The following is a 16,897-nucleotide window of genomic DNA, read 5'->3' on the forward strand; positions in this document are numbered from 1 at the left end:
ACTTATGAGTTTATTTAGTTATAAATTGACTCACTTTTACTTTGTAACTTATGGCATTGAATTTTCTAGTGTGAAAGATAGGATTTTGTTGGCGAGTTAGTGAAATTAGGTTGAATATGTACTAGGTTTAGGTGATGTTCATATTTTTACATCTCTTTCGCTTGACTTAGTTAATACAGTAGAAAAGTTTAGAATAAAAAAATCATCTGACCTACATGGCTATATCTTAAAGCTAAAATATACTCCTACAGTTTTAGCATTGATTATATGTCAAGGTTGCAGGTGTATTCGGATTTCTATCGGATATTTTCCCAATTCGAAATATCCAAATTTATATGAAAAATAAACCTGTTCCAAATTGTTCGAAAATCCGAATATGGAATTCTGAACTATGAAATCCGCTCCGGTCCGAATAAACCCGAAATTACATAAAAATAGTATAAAAATAAGAAAATTCAATATTAAAATCCAAAAATTTGCAAATTCACTACCGAAATTCGAAAGTCTAATACCAAACATCATTAGAATTTTTCAAACACATATTTTATATTCGTTAGGTTTATTTTAATAATAATAATAATAATAATAAATATACTATTTCGGATCACTTCCGATTTTAAAATATCATTCGGCATCCGCATCCGAAATTTTTAAAAAAATCAATTCAAAAAATTGCCCGAAAATCTGAATAGAATTTTAAATTCAATTTGGTTCGAATTGAATTTTCGGATTTTGGTCACCCCTAAGAGTTGGGGTTGGTCTTGATTCAATACATATATAATCCGATTTATTTGTAAATTTTTATAACTTCAACTCACTTTAATGTTTTGCCTTGCAGGTTTTCGCTCTCATAAGCACTTTTTTTTAACTTTTCGCTCTCATCTTCTTATTCTCTAGCCTAGTATTTCATTGCAACAAAAGGCGATTTCGTCATCTTGGCGGCCCCCACACTAAGGACCGACATCATTGAGGAGATTCAATCAGGATACGCAGTAGCCCATTAATGAGGAGGTCTTTAATCCATTGGCTGCCAGAAGCCCATCTCCCAAGGCATCACACCTATGCCTGAAAGATGGAAGCAACTAGACACGATAGCAGTGAGATTTAAACCCAGACTCATTGCAACAAGATCTGCCCTTCTGTTGCCAACTACGCTGCCCCTGTTACTTTGTTTCCTATCAGGATTTGGATCTAGCCTAGCAATTCATGGTTTTTTTACTTTGTTTCCTATCAGGATTTGGATCCCTATTATGGCTGAATGCCAACAATACTACTCCCTCCGTTCCATATTAGATGTCACACTTGGAGATGTACACGGGATTTTAGGTGGTGGTATTTTGTGTGTTAAGTGGAAAGAGAAAATAATATATTTATATTAATGTGAGAGAAACTTTTTCCAAAAAAGGAAATGTGACATTTATTGTATGGCAAACTAAAAAGGAAAGTGTGACATCTATTATGGGGCGGAGAGAGTATTATTTTAATATTAAAATTTATAATTAAATTATGAGTGTATGAAACAGTATCCATACAGCATTTACCAACAAGAAGAATCCAAACCCTCCCTATAATCCACGCTCTGTCAGGGGAGATTCTCGATAATATACTAAATACCTTAATTTACTGATGCAATCTTACGTGGGGTGGCATCATTTTGCATATCACTCTTAATTTACTGATGTAATCATATAAATACATTTATCTATATTCATAGTAATAGGGTTTTCTTGGGCTGGTTATTTTCATCTGGCTGAAAAACCATGCTCATGCTTTAAAATAATCATAACCAACTAAATTAGGTGGCTCCACTTTTAACAGCTTTCCCTTGTCAAAGATGAAAAGAAACAAGCACATCTACCACTAACGAAAAAACATTGATTAACACTGTTAATAATAGTATATAATTAGTGTTTGACTCTACATAGGGTCTCATACAAAAAATCTGGACACCTTACCATCAGAGTAGTTAATGATGAAACCAGCTTCAATCAAGGCACTAATTTGGAATTAATCAAATAAGTTAAAAAAAATAGACAATTGAGGTCAGTTAGTTTGTTTACCAACGACGCTTTATCAACGAAATCGTTGAAGCTGCAGAACACACTTATTTTCAATGATATAGGCAACCAACCAACCAAAATAAATACAATCAAATTTCCAACTTCTTTTAACTCTGGTTTTTTAACACTTCATCAAGTCAGATCAGATCCTCTGTTACAAAATAACGTCTGCATTAATAGAATGAAACACAAAATTAAAAGAAAATTTATCGACTCTAATATACAACATAGTGAATTCAACGTTACATACTAGTAAAAATGTAAATTAACCTCAACAAACAAGTTTCTTGTAATTTTCTTCCATACATTTTCTATAAAAAAAAAATGAATGGAAATAAATTTAAAAGCAAAATGACCCAAACTACAAAATTGTAACAAATTATTATTTTTATAAAACAAAGAAATAATCCTCAAATCAAACAGAACATAAGGAATCATTACCTGAAAATGATTCAACTCACTCTTGCATTTGAAGTTTTGAGCTACAACTGAATCCTCAGAGCCTGCAATGATTTGATCCTCGATTCGCAGATTTTGAGGAGCTCCAGCAGCAGGCCGTCCTGCCCGGCCACAATCTTCCTCACGACATCAGCAGGGTCCCAAGATTGCAGCGCCTCCAGAATCCTATCGCCAACCTCAGCATCCTTCATCGCTGACACGGGAGATCTGAGTATCTTGAAGACCTTCCCTGGCCCATCACACGTGTCGTCTCTCTGAACCATGGAATACATGGTTTCGAATTTCCCGTCGTGGGGTTTCTGGAGCTGATCTTTCAACCATTTTGTGACAACCTCTATCGTATCACGGAGAGACTGGATCGAGATCTGAAGCTCATTCAGCAGCTGGGAGTTTGATTGCTCAACAGATCCACCTTTCTTTTTCTTCTTTGCCGAAGGATGCAAGGAGCGGACACAGGACTGGAGGATTAGAGCATGCCAAGCTAGGGGTTCGGTTACGAGCTGCACCAGAAAAGAAAGGTCGTTTCCTGGAGACGAAACTACGGGCCCTGCAGATTTGATCATCTCCTCGACATATTTCCTTAGAAAAGTATTTGCTAGCTTCCAAGTGCTACGGCCAGAATCGCCTTGGCCAATCTCATGAGACTTTAGATTCCAAGCATTCAAAAAGACAACGAAATTAGTCCAGTCAATAATATCCATACTGGGTACCTGCATAAGGAGATACGAATCATTATTTTTCAGGGGATACGAATCGTTAAGGGGTCAAAAAACCTATCTTGCAACATGAATCAAACATTCAATCATGTTTGAAAGATAAAGCATCAAAATTCACAACAAATACACGCAGATAAATCACTATTTAAGCCATGTTGGCATTCTTTATCCCCAGCTAATAAAATGATAGCCGAAAAATAGGTGACACATATGCAATACGTCTATAGCCCTCATCTACTAACAGAGTCTGTGATAAGTAAACATTATGCAGGATTGCTTAGCCACAACAAATGGCAAGTTTTAGACAAAAAAAAAAACAAATAAACCAAAAGCTTTAGACGAAAAAGAACACACCTCTAGGGACTTCTGGCCGCTTGATACCCCAAAGACAAGTTCTACAGCATCTCGGAAGGGAAACTCCAAGATCTTTGCGTAGCGTTCAAGTAATATTTTCAGCTCCAATGGGAGCTTTGGGTCAACTGTGGAACCATTGGCTTCAATGTTTTCCTTCACTGACACTGAAGCAGAATATATGGATAGATATATCATTCGTGGAAGAAGGGATCTCTTTTCAATTTTTTTAACTGCATCCACTTCTGTTTGCTTGATCAGATTTTGCTGCAACAGCCATGAAACATGTAATAATCAACTATACTATAGTTTTGATAATAACTCCATATTCTTCCATTAACAAAACTAACAGAAAACTATCTTCTACTATAAACTTTTTGAGCCATTGAAATTGGATATCTATTTGCGACTTTAACAGTAAGAACTAATATACTGAAAGTTAAAGCATCAGATAGATACTAATTAACAGCTTAATTCATTACCATGTTTTCTTTAGGACAATATGATGGTCCTCCAAAGGGTCCTGCAAACACCATTAGAGAAAGAATTTTACCAGTTAAGAATGAATTATTATAAAACTATCATATATATACAGCAATTGAATAATCACTGTCATTAACAGATATTTATAATGAAGCAGCCACTGCAGAACACACTAACCTAAGAGATAATTTTTATCATAAGTTGGCGTCCACCAAGGCCGTAAATTGAAGTCTTCATTAAAGGTCAATGATTTGCTTCCGATCTCATTTGAGAGGTCAATAAAGTGAGTTCCATATCCCAAGCTCTCCAAGGTGGACTGAAAGATAAACTTTACTTGAATAATCATGTAAACAAGAATTGGAAAAGCACAAAAGCATACCACAGTTACCTCCTCTTCATCAATATTATTTGAGTTCTGTTTTATCTGTAAAATTGGCAATTCAATCTTTGCCATTAAGTACTGACTGGAACGTTGCAATCTTTCTTTGAATTGGACAAATTCAATTGCCTAAGACCATGAAGACAAGAGGAACATTAAGCACTTCGTTGTTCAAGAGAAATGTGACATGCCACTGAGATGCTAATTTAAGTATAATAATATACAATCAAGAGCTGCCTTCTTACTTTTGAGTAATTCCTGTGGCGATAAGCAAGGAAGGTGAGATCTGCTGACTCTCGGAAGTGATCGTCCATGAATCTTAAATAATCACTCAACAGAATATTCAAATCTGGCCAGAGTGGAGATGCTAACATCTGTGGTAATATGTGGTGAGATACTGTCTCCAACAATATATTCTTTACATCCAAGGATTTATATCTACAGAGACATGGAAAAGAACTCAAGTCAGGATTAGGAGAAATATTTTGAAATGGACCTCAAGCCCAACAACCAAGAAATATAGTAGGCTTGATGCTTTTGTATGGATGCGGGTTTCTGTCTGTGTGTGTGTGTGTGTGACAGCGAGAGGGGGGGGGGAGTAGAGATGAAATGTGCTGATGCAACATCTTCCAATTACCGTTCATAAGCTAACGGAAGGGAATTCCAATAGGAATAAAGATGAACTAATAAAATTTTGTACTGGAAGACATATCTGCAAAAAACCAGGGCAATTAATAGTTAGATTCATACATGGTTATAAATAATACGCACAGTATAGTTTATTAATTATCGAAACAAATATAAGTCTATTCTATTAAAAAAACATGGTTTCAATTGACTAAAACCACTCATCTCATCATATGCTTAGATGAAGAGGAAGTACAATTCTCCTTTCTCCTATGGACATGTCAAATTAATAAAATAAACATTGTATGCTCATATCTTTCTTCTTTACAATAATGGGAAATAAAATTTACTTCTAGTAATACTTCCACAACCATGATTAATACTCCATCTGTCCCATTAAATATGCAACATTTGGGAATCGGCACGAGTTTTTATGTAGTGTTGTTTTGTGAGTTAATGAAGAGAGAGTAAAGTAAGAGAAATGAAAAAGTAGAGATAGAGATGTTTCCATTTTAGGAAACGTTCAATCCAAAAAGGAAAAGTTTCATTTTTAATGGGACGGAGGGAGTATACAATTATAGTTTCATGTTTGCCAACACTAGGGTGAGGTAAACTTATGTAACAAGATAAAAATCAGCAAAATTAACTTTCTAACCTTCGGATAGCTAATCCAAACTCCAGAACCATAATAGCCTCCACCAAATAGCCAAGATCCCTTGTCCGCCAGTAAAGCTGAGCCACCATGTGAAATATTACAAGCAGATTGACATAAGTTTTGATCTTCTACCAAGCTACAAATATAGATAGCTAAAAACAAAATCTTGAGAGAGTAGATGAGCAAAAGGAGCAAAATGAAACTAGATGTTTTAGGTTCATCAATATTCAGCTAACTCTATCAAAGTTCAATACAAATAATATATAGTACTCCCTCCGTTCCTTCATAGTTGAGTCATTTTTCCATTTTGGGAAGTTCCCTCATAGTTGAGTCATTTACATATATAGTAACTTTTTCCTCTTTCTTACTTTACTCTCTCTTACTTTATTCTCTCTACTTTATTCACTTTTTACTTTATTCTCTCCACCTTTTTCTCTTTCTTACTTTTTTATCTATTTATTTAACACACTCAACATTCATTTCTTAAACTCCGTGCCGAAAAGTACCGCCTCAACTATGAGGGAACGGAGAGAGTACTACTAGTATATAATTTCAGGCTTACCACTGATGCAGCAGAAATTCCTGAAAACTTGAGCACATAAACAAAGCGAAAAATACACTTTTTCAGTGAACATAATTTAGTACCTGAACCAAAATATTACATGCCATTGGTAAAAGCTCTTCACCATACATGCTCTCTTGTGCATCCAAGTCTTTTGACAGTGGAAGATTGTTACAGAACATTTGTGTCATTTGTACAGCCTTATTCTCGAGCTCTGTCAGATAAATAAATGATTTGTGGTTACCTCAAAAAGCAAAACAACAGAACAATATGGCTATGCTTGCAACATCAGAATTTAGAGGACGTGTGATATAAGAATGGCAGTGGCAACATACACTAGTATTTAGGGGGGGGGGGGAAAGAAAAGGAGAGGTTGGGAGAAAAGCTTCTATAGTTTAATGAAGCAAATAATCCATGAGTAAGCATCGTCTGGAAATGCTTTAACAAGGTAAAGGAGCAAAAAGTTGCTTTCTCAACAACTCAGTGAAACGCAAAAAAAGAAGACCACTATGATTGAAAGGCAATTAGTAGAGTATAAAAGAAACTGCTGGCCAGATAAATTTATTAAATGAAATGGCATCAGGCATACCATCCACTGGTAGAGCTATTAAATTTCCAATTAAGTTCTGGACTTTGAATACAGTTATGGACTGCCCAAGAGCTTTAGCTGGCACGATTGTGGTCGCTTCATTCTCCTTCACTATGTTTCTCAAAAACTCGCTCTTCTTATTACTATCAAGTACTTGAAGAAATTCTTCAACGTCTGAAGCGAAACACGCCAAGTGACCAAACCTGTCCCGGAGAATAAAGTATTCAATTGTATAGTCAATTAAAATAAGTATGTAAATGTCAAAAAAAGCATCTCGTATACACTTCAACTTGTAAATTATTGAAAGATTTAGATAACTAGAGCCCTTTGCAATTGCTCATATTCGCCCCGGGTGAAAATTAGAACATGTTGTAAGTTGAACTCATCATAAGTGTATGAATAGAATCATAGATCAACTTTTACACAAGATCGCAGTGAAATATCATAAAGAAAGTGAAGGCTGTGAAGCATGAGAGTGAGAAGAAAGAGTTCGAAGAAGATAGGGGAAGGATTGCTGTCGAAGGAGATTACAATGTATTGGATCAGTAATAACTTCAGTGCAACATGTTAGAGTTCGAAGAAGATAGGGGAAGGATTGCTGTCGAAGGAGATTACAATGTATTGGATCAGTAATAACTTCAGTGCAACATGTTGAAACATACCTGATAAAATATTGCATCAGACCCTGAAGCAATTTGTCAGTATCACCTTTCTGAAACAAAAGCTTCCGTCTTTCAATTTCAAGAAGTGCCAGGTATGGACCTCTTTCAGAATTACTACTGGCTTCCATTAATTTTTGTATGAAGTTCACGGCTCTTGACATGCGTGAATCAAACTGCATAGAGAAGTAAATGAGTCAAACGTTGTAGAAGCATAGCCTTAAGTTTAAGTGAGTTTTCAGGAGCTTACAACTTCCCCGGACATATGAAGATTCTTGCACTCGATAGATTTTGTTGTGTGAACAGGACCATTATCTTTGACCGAGATACTATCATCTTCCAGCAGAGAGCCAATGTATTGTAGGGAACATTCCCAGTCATCAGGACTAAAAGTTCAGAACAAAAAATATGTGAATATTAAGTGGGGATATGTTTAGAGTGCATCAGTGAAGATTGTGGAAAAGTAAGTTAAAACAATGGTAAAGTAAAAATCTTCAGCAGTTAGCTAATGTTAGATACTAGTCATTGAGTTTGACTATAGACAATTGAAACTACTAAAGTCTTCTGAAAGTTGTTTCACTTCCAAAATAAAAAAGGCAAGGGTTCAACAAGTATGCTAACACACTTCATAGTGGGGATAGAAAAAATTAGTTTTCATGACATTCTGATAGATGGGAGACTCCAGAACTCACCAAAAGCCTTGTATGGACACCAGCCAAAAGAATGCAGAGTTTTCTTGGGTATGGTTTAATTTTATCGCCTTATAAGTCTGAAGTTAGTTATATAAGCTATTTATTTTTTCTGAAGAAAAGCTATGGCTAGCTCAACTGCATGTATTATTTGGGATGACGCTCAAACATAAATCCGAACAGAAATGACTGTGCTATTACTACTAATTAACAACAAAAATAGAATTCTATACTCAATGCATCGATGTTTAGTAGCATACCATAGTTCTAAAACACTCTGAAACACATCAGCTGCAGCAGCAAAGTCTCCTTCCCTAGCAAGAAGCCTTCCCTGTCAACTTAAAAGTTACAGGAACAAACTTAAATAAAGACAAACAGGAACTAACAGGACACCATGGAATCAACAATTCATAGAATAATAAAGGGTTTTTGGCTTTTTAAACCAAAACCTTTCCCCGAATTCCGGTTTTTCCCATGAACTATGAGATTTGTTTTTAAAACCACGAACTTTCATTTTGTTAGGATTTTCCCAACCCGACCCGAATAGCACATTTCCGACCCGAATAGCATAATTCAAAATGTTAAAGTTGTGTTTTGTTTATTCAAAAGTTGTCATTTGTTATGTAATAATTGTGACTATATGTAATATTGTGCCAAATAGGATCCAAGTAATCAATTTAGTGACAAATGGGATTAAAATTGACATGTAGACAACCCGGGTTTCGTCGTTGACCCGCCGGGGGAAAATCCTAACGAAATGAAAGTTCGTGGTTTTAAAAACAAATCTCATAGTTTATGGGAAAAACCGGAATTCGGAGAAAGGTTTTGGTTTAAAAAGCCAAAAACCCAATAATAAAATATGCAAACACAAAGGCCTTTTGCTCACAACTCTTCTGTGAGATTTTAACAACTACTGTGAATCGATCTCAACTCAAGATCAACATGGACAATAGTTTAATATCAGAGATTCCGAAGCCATGATATATAATGAAAAAGGAAAAACTTTATACTGATACACGTCAACTGGAGGAGAATGTTCTGCAATATACCTTTAGCCGCAGTTTGTCTACTTCAATCATCATAAGAGATCCCAAATTCCCAGAAAGAATCTCCAATGCATCATTATACTTATTTTGTTCCTCCAGGAGAGATATATAAACACTGAGAGCTGCACATGACATAGTTCTTTCAGTGGCTAAAAAGTTAACAATCTTACAAAATAATAAAACCCATTCCTTCAAATCACCAAAACATAAGGACTAAGAAAAAGATGAGAAACCTTCAGGTTCATGTAAGCCATGAGTAGCTATATGTTTCTTGAGTAAACCTTCAGCCAACTGAAAAAGCTTCTCTCCTCCATTGCCACAACAAACCTTTTTTACATTCAAATAACAAAATACTGTCATTATCAATATAATATTGAACCATCCTGGCAAAATGTAATACCATCTGCAGCTGACAACTAAGGAACCTATATAGACTAAATTTAAACAGTCGTTGCATTATGAGGTATGATAACTTATAAAATTAAGCAGCTTATGTGTCATTACAACTCTGTGTGCAGAAATACATATGCTTGGTATCCATTGTGTACAACTACTAGCCACTATTCTGAACCATGCAAAATATTACAACTTTTTAAGCAAACATAGATTCTTTGAAGCTTAAATTTTGGATCCACCATGCCATTATTAACCAGTGAGAAAACCTATCACAGATAAATTAGACGAACCTGCAACAGAATGCTGCTAACCGCCCAAAGCAAGAAGCGTTCTTCGCCAGCAGTCTTGTACATCTTAATAGCTATCTACAACAAGGCACACCCATTAATCACAGCACAACATGCAATGAAGAAATCCCATGGAGAGACGTCATTACACCAACCTGCTGCTGTTTCACAAACGAATATTCTCGAACATAACAGTTAAAAAGGCCCATCATCAGCTCAAGATTGTTCGGGCACTTGGTGCAAGCATGTTCATAACAGCTGGTCGCCATATCCACTGCCCATCCCAATCAAAGATTTCAATATGAAGCACTAATTAACTAAAGAATTGAACAAGTAAGAGCACTAACAGTGATCGAGCCTCTGGAAAACAATCTGCAGAGTACTCAAAGTGAGATCGTCCACAAACACATTAGAATCATTCGTGCACAAAATCTCCTTGGCATTTAAGCAAACACCTAGCGCCTCCTCGTTCTTCCCCATCCTCTCCAAAATCAAAGCTTTAAGCGCCTGCGCAATAGCCAACAACGATTCAAGCAAACAAACAAAAAAAATCAACTCATCCACTTAGCTAATAGTAATAAAAACACAATCTTGAAACACCAAATTTGCACTCACTAGCGCGTAAGGGGAGCTGGGGTATTTGGAGAGAAGTGCGGTGGAGAGCTTGAGTGCGTTCTTGAACTGGCGAGAGTCAACGGCATCCCAAATGGGTCGGACCCGCCGCTCCGGTATACCGCCCGCTAAACCGAATTTGGAGGCCATTGGTGAAAAATGTGTGTGAGAAGGTGTGGAATTGAGCTTCCCCTCTTGTGAGAGAGAAGAGTCTGAGTGTGTATGAATAGGAACGGAGCTCAACGGCTGAAACGGGATTTGTGACGTAAAACCTAGCTAGCGATACAAGAGTGTGTCGCACCAGTTTTCCATCATTGTATTTATTCTAATAATTTTACTTGATTATGATTATTTTTGATTAATTATAGATCTTCGTTAACACTTAGATTTTTTCCTTTTTGTATAACTTGAACGGCTCAAAAATTATTTCGGAAAAAACACATTCAAACCAAAGATATAAAGGGTAATTTTATTTTTTTTATAATACCCCCTCAGTCCCATAACAATATAATATTTGGGACGTCACGAGATTTTATGTATAATTGGTAACGTGAGAGACATATAGAAAAAAAAAATATAGTATTGTTATTAAAAAAACAGAGCTATCTTATTAGAGAAAAAGAAAACACCAAAAATAGAAGGGATTATTTTTATTGTATGACTCGAAATGAAAAAAAATCAATCACGGGAGGAGTATTAATTATAATTTATAAGTGATAATTGCAAATTAAGTTCATATATTTTGTCTTTTTTCCAAGAAGATTACTAGAAAGACTTTTACATTTTTGGTACTTTTTTTAGTCCAAAATACGGCTATAAGGTCACTCGACCGAAGTAAGTCTTCGTAACTTATATGTTGCCCACTTTGTTGGATGGTTTTGCTTATGTGGTTTCATCCGACTAGGTGTCACCCAAGGACGGACGGACCATGGCCCAAGCCAACACTCCAGCGGGGCTTGAGCGTTGCCAAAAGCTCCACCGATGGTTGTTCTCTGTGCTGGCTCCCAACGCCCGACATCGATTTTAAAAATATTTTACTGAGAATTTTCGCTCAAAAATAGTGAAGAAGAAATAAAATGGGTTTTATTTATGAAGTTCAATTGGGCCTTTAATTAATATACTAGTATCACACTCGCTCTACGCACAGTCCATTTTATTTTCTTCATATTATGAAATCATTTTTAAAATTAGAAACAATAGTGAATTTATATTTTACCAGTTTTTAAATGTGAATGGAAATCTTTGCATATATTAGTTGGCATTAGAATTTTCCTTTGAAATAAAATACTCCTAGTTAAGTATTAATAAATCCCAAATAATATACTTCATCCATTAAAAAAAAAAAAAGACTAGTTTTACCATTTTTGGTCACCCACCAAAATTAGACCAATTTCTAAATTTGGAAAGTTTTAAACATTCATGTGCTATTCATAATGTAGATCACATAATCCACAAACACTACTCATCTCTTACTTCTTCTCGTCTATCTTACTTTACCACATATTAAAACTCATGTCATACACAACTATGTCTATTTTTGGTGGACGAAGGGAGTAAAATATAAAATAAATTTAATAACCACTAGAGTAAACTACCTAAATAGTCCATGATTTTGTCAAAAAAATGCACCAATGATCCCTAAAAAATTTTCATAGCCTTTTTGGTACTTGTCGGTCTTTATACCCCTCTGTGTTCGAAAAATCCCCTAAAGGCATTTTGGTCTTTGGAAATCACAATTTCGCTACCTCTTCAGTCTTGCAATTTTTTGGACATATATAAAAGCACATTTTTGGGCAGAATTTTATTATTTACATTTATGGTACTAGTTGATTTCATATTTTTACAACAGAAAACATTTTCTTTTGAATTATAATTCACTTAAATTTTTTTAATAATTATTTGAATAACGTATAGATTAAGCTTTATAATAAAAAAGTTACTTTAGTTTACTTTAGTATTTTTATTAAAAATGTTACTTGAGTTCGCTGTAATTTATGTTAGATATAATTCACTTAAATTTTAATTATTATACTTAAAAAATATTTTTTCAGTATACTATATTTTAATTAACATCATTAAATTATTTATTTTTCACTTAAGTATAGTAACATTTAAATATTTAAGTAACATTTTTTAAGTAAAAAATTACTATAGTTCACTATAATATTTTTCCTTTTCAAATTTTAAAAAATTAATTAATTTTTAAGTAAAATAAATCCCACATGAAAAAAGAGTTCTCTATAATTCACTTTAATATTTTTATTAAGAAAAAGTTACTATTGGATTTTATTTTTTCTCCGTATAGATTGAATTTATAATGAATAATATTTAATTTGAAAAATTAATAAAGTATAATTAAACTATTTTAAAGTTGTATTTATTTTTAAACACATTATGACAATAAACTATTTTAAGTGAGCTGCCCGTTTACCAAACCGGCGGTTAAAATTGAAACCGTAATCGCCGGTTACGGTTCTGAACCGAAACCGTGAGAATTTATACGAACTGAAATCGTTGATTTTTTAACCGTGGTTCGGTTCAGGTTCAAAAATTTTTGAACCGAAACCGTGCCGGAACCGCAAAAACCGGCGGTTCAGAACCGTAAAAAATCATAAAAAACTGCCGAAAAACCGCCGATTCGAAACCGAAATCGAAACCGACAATTTTGGAACCGTAACAGTAACCGCGAAACGCCCTCACGGTTCAATTCCGGTTCGGCAATTTCCAAAACCGGAACCGGCAGTTTCGAACCGTAACCGCCAGTTCCGGAACTGTGGGCACCTCTATTTTAAGTAGCTAAAAATACAAAATAGTATACTAGTATTTAAGGTCCAAAATGACCTCAAACATTAAAAATTCACATTTTTTGTGCCAAGAGTTACTTTAGTCTCATCATACTAAAAATGCTATAAAAATTTTTTAAGGACCATTGATGCATTTTGTAACAAGATCAGGAACTATTAAGGTAGTTTACTCTAACCAATAAGCCCATATGGGCTATGGCAGGAATAGGACCACCTCTCTGGAAATTGCATCATCCATGCGTTTGGAGGTGCAACAATGATGCTTATGCCAGTCTACTTGCAAGGGAAATTGCAGAAAATTGGAAAATGAGGAAGAAGAACTCTTCTCCTTGGTCTATTTCCAGACTTTATATAAATGATTTGGTAGCCTTTGGCTTCTTAGAACTTTTGGTTAGGGATGTCAATGTAGCCCGCATTTGTGGGCCGGTCCGAATAACCCGCCAAATTTATAAGGTTAGAGCTGAAAATTTCTAGCTCGATAAAATTACAGTCCGATTAACCCGCACCCGATTAACTCGCAACCCATTAGGGCCAGACCCGAAAGCCCGATGAGCTGGCCCAGAAACCCGATAAAATTTCTATCGTTCTATTTGTTTGACTGTAATTCGACACTTCATTGCTTATTTTATAATATAGATTGCTAAAAAAATAACTTTCAAATTTATATATTAAATATATAAATTAGTATATTAATTTTTTATTAACATAATAATAGGTAAATAAATTAGAAACTTCAAATTCACTAAAAAATACTCCCTACGTCCCATATTTGGAGTCACATTTAGTTATGGCACGGGTTCTAAGGAATTGGTGAAGTGTGTAATTAATGAAGTGAGATGGTGGAGTGTGTAATAAATGAAGTGAGATAATGAAGTATGTAATAAATGAAGTGAGTTGGTTGAAGGTGGGTCCTTTTTTGACTTTTTGGTTTTTTATTTTTGTTTTGATTTTTTTTAATGCAGATAATGACATTTTGATGAACAATGAGGTAAAATTGTATGACCAAATATGAAAAATTCTAAATGTGACTCTAAAACTGTGACGAACTTTTATGGCAAAATGTGACTCCAAAACTAGGACGGATGGAGTATATTTGAATTTTTAAAACCTGCTTCAATATTTCTTGATGTTTATGTTTTATTTTGCATAAATCTCAAATATTAGTATTTGATCATATTTATGTTTGAGTTTAAGCATATATCTCAAATTTATCAAAATTAAATATTTTTACATTTTATAAATATAACTAATTTTCACCACTATTTATTGGATTGATCGCATGTTAATTTTATCGGTAGCAACCCGATGGGCTAGCTCGAAACCCGAGCTTTTAGTGTTATGGTTAAACTTTTATAACTCGAAAAAATCAAAACTCGATTAGCTCGCAACAGATTGACCTGCAACCCGAATAGGGTTGGCCGGAAACCCGGTGTTGGCCCAATTGGCATCCCTACATTCGGTAGCCTTCTTCTCATAGAATTTTGGTGATACAATTTATTTGTAATTACCATTCCCTCCGTCCCATTAAATATGCAATATTTGGGAATCGACACGGATTTTCATATAGTGTTGTTTTGTGAGTTAAAAAAGAGAGGGTAAAGTAAGAGAGGTGAAATAGTAGAGATAAAGATGTTTTCATTTTAAGAAACGTTTTAGTAGGACAATTCAAAAAGAAAAATGTTTTATTTTTAATGGGAATAAAAAATTATTTAGAAGCCTAATGTTATATCATGGCATCAAATAAAGAATCATGTTGTCCTGCCTGGACTTGCGAACTTTCCAAAAAATTGCAAACGAGTCGCTAACACCAACCGTCCTCCGATTACAACCACCGACTCCCGAGTTTTTCAAGTAAAAATTCTAAATTAATTATTTGATAATATAATCATATTGAAGTTTGATGTTATATAATGGTATTCTATTATTCTCTTCTCCTAAGTCTATAATATTTTTTTATTATTGAAACTTAGAAACAAAATACAAGGATTTTTTTATAAAAAAAACTAAGGAATGATTAAGTTCTAGTGTTCCAAATGAGAACAATATTTTATTTTTGAGATCGATTATCAACCATTACAAAAATCAATGTTTCAGTGCAATATAGAATGGAGACTATTGAATGAATGATATCTTAATTATATATAGTGAGAGAGATATTTTTAATTTTTTTTAAAATGAGACTATTCTTTGATTGTTTCAAGGCATGGCGATTCGTCGAAAACAAATATCATCTAGGGTCCTATTAGGGATAACGAATTCTGTGTGGTCCTGGAGACCCTTCCATATGGGTAACGCTCTTAGTATTGACATGGATAATGGGTAGTGGAGAATATTGTTGTGATTTTTAGGGTGCAATTTGAGTACACAAAATAAGTTATAAATCCCTAAAAATACTACTTCTGCAAGTATTCAGACGCGCAATGTAGTATAAAAGGTGTCGAACCCACAAGGAGGAGATTAATTGCTAAAACTATTAAATCTAACTAAAAAGCGATAAATTTGTAATTTTATGGGTTTGGACAAACGACTCAAACAGAAAGATCGAGAAAGTTAACTTGAGATTAACACGATAAAGGGGAAGAACTACTCCTAATTTGGTTCGAATTGTTTTTTCACATAACTTCTATTTCCTAATATTTTTCCAATGCTTTTAGGGATCGTGTTGATTTTTCACTCACTCGCAGCTGATCACTGATCGAGGAATTGTATACCTAGGATAGGCTGATCACGTCTCCCAGGCTCTACTCACCAACCCCTCACTCCTACAGTCGCATAGTAAGCTCGGGATTAGCTTATAACACAATTCAACACAAAGGATCCACCCCCGGTTTATCACCTAATCGGTTCTAGCTCGAAGGTTCCTTACCTTTGTTTGCTCCTTATTCTAAGTTAAAGAGACATTAGAATTAAGGCAATTTCCAAATTAAGTTTACATGCTCAACTCAACAAGGATAAGAATAATCACCAAAAATAAGAACTAAAAAACAAAGGAGATCATAAAAATTCAAATAAAGAAGTTCATGTTCAACAACCCTACTACAAATTAGGAGTAATCCCAAGCTCTAGCCACCCATGGTGGTCACAATAACAAGGAAACAAGCTAATGATACCATGGGGGACAAGGCTTGGGTGGATGAAGCTTCAATCTTGCTCTTCTTCTTCAAGTGTGGCTTCCAAGCTCCAAATCTCTCTAAAAAATCGTTCCAGCCGCCAAAAGTCGCATAGGAAGTCATGCCCTATCTTTTTATATAGTTTGGGCTGAAAAAATAGGCCTAGTCAACTTTTCCCGGCCGGGCGTTTTTTAGGGCAGAAATCGTCCGGTCGGGCTTTTTTCACTGCACTGCGCAGTTTTCGTAAAACAGCCATATCTTCTTCATCCGGACTCCGATTGAGGCGTGCGAGGTATCCACGCGAAGCTCTTTCGAAGGTGAATGCAATGGTGGACTTGTAGAAGCATTTGAAATTGATCTTCAAGGGCTGATTACTGTTCAGATTCGGACCATGTTTTCTTTCTCCCCTCTCT

The 16,897-nt window shown here is 34.9% G+C and overlaps 1 protein-coding gene across 2 annotated transcripts; it reads right to left on the reverse strand.

The window, feature by feature from the left end:
- Window positions 1-2,000: 2,000 nt before the first annotated feature.
- On the reverse strand, window positions 2,001-10,863 carry LOC125200648 (Tetratricopeptide repeat (TPR)-like superfamily protein). Of its 2 annotated transcripts, XM_048098343.2 has the most exons (19): window positions 10,574-10,863; window positions 10,306-10,465; window positions 10,114-10,232; window positions 9,962-10,036; window positions 9,509-9,602; window positions 9,279-9,397; window positions 8,490-8,560; window positions 7,791-7,926; window positions 7,544-7,716; window positions 6,882-7,084; window positions 6,376-6,506; window positions 5,731-5,807; window positions 5,086-5,160; window positions 4,694-4,886; window positions 4,458-4,577; window positions 4,247-4,385; window positions 4,069-4,109; window positions 3,590-3,853; window positions 2,001-3,229 (listed from the first exon to the last, which is right to left on the reverse strand). In XM_048098343.2, the coding sequence occupies exons 1-19, from the start codon at window positions 10,718-10,720 to the stop codon at window positions 2,543-2,545; spliced, it is 3,024 nt and encodes a 1,007-aa protein (XP_047954300.2). In that variant the 5' UTR covers window positions 10,721-10,863; the 3' UTR covers window positions 2,001-2,542. The 2 variants fall into 2 exon arrangements, with proteins under 2 accessions (XP_047954300.2, XP_047954305.2); XM_048098348.2 differs by lacking the exons at window positions 10,306-10,465; window positions 10,574-10,863 and having other exon boundaries at window positions 9,962-10,032.
- Window positions 10,864-16,897: the final 6,034 nt, after the last annotated feature.

Source organism: Salvia hispanica, chromosome 2 (assembly GCF_029641045.1).
Source record: "Salvia hispanica isolate PSC_SH4W2 chromosome 2, Shi_PSC_v1, whole genome shotgun sequence".
NCBI classification, from domain to species: domain Eukaryota; kingdom Viridiplantae; phylum Streptophyta; class Magnoliopsida; order Lamiales; family Lamiaceae; genus Salvia; species Salvia hispanica.

What these genes read in the sequence shown, in the direction of transcription:
- LOC125200648 (XM_048098343.2), bottom strand. Translation starts at nt 10,720, where the DNA reads ATGGCCTCCAAATTCGGTTTAGCGGGCGGTATACCGGAGCGGCGGGTC. An exon ending in TAGACAAACTGCGGCTAAAG is followed by an intron (nt 8,561 to 9,278) that starts GTATATTGCAGA and finishes TTAAGTTGACAG; the next exon opens with GGAAGGCTTCTTGCTAGGGA. An exon ending in TTCATATGTCCGGGGAAGTT is followed by an intron (nt 7,717 to 7,790) that starts GTAAGCTCCTGA and finishes TTCTCTATGCAG; the next exon opens with TTTGATTCACGCATGTCAAG.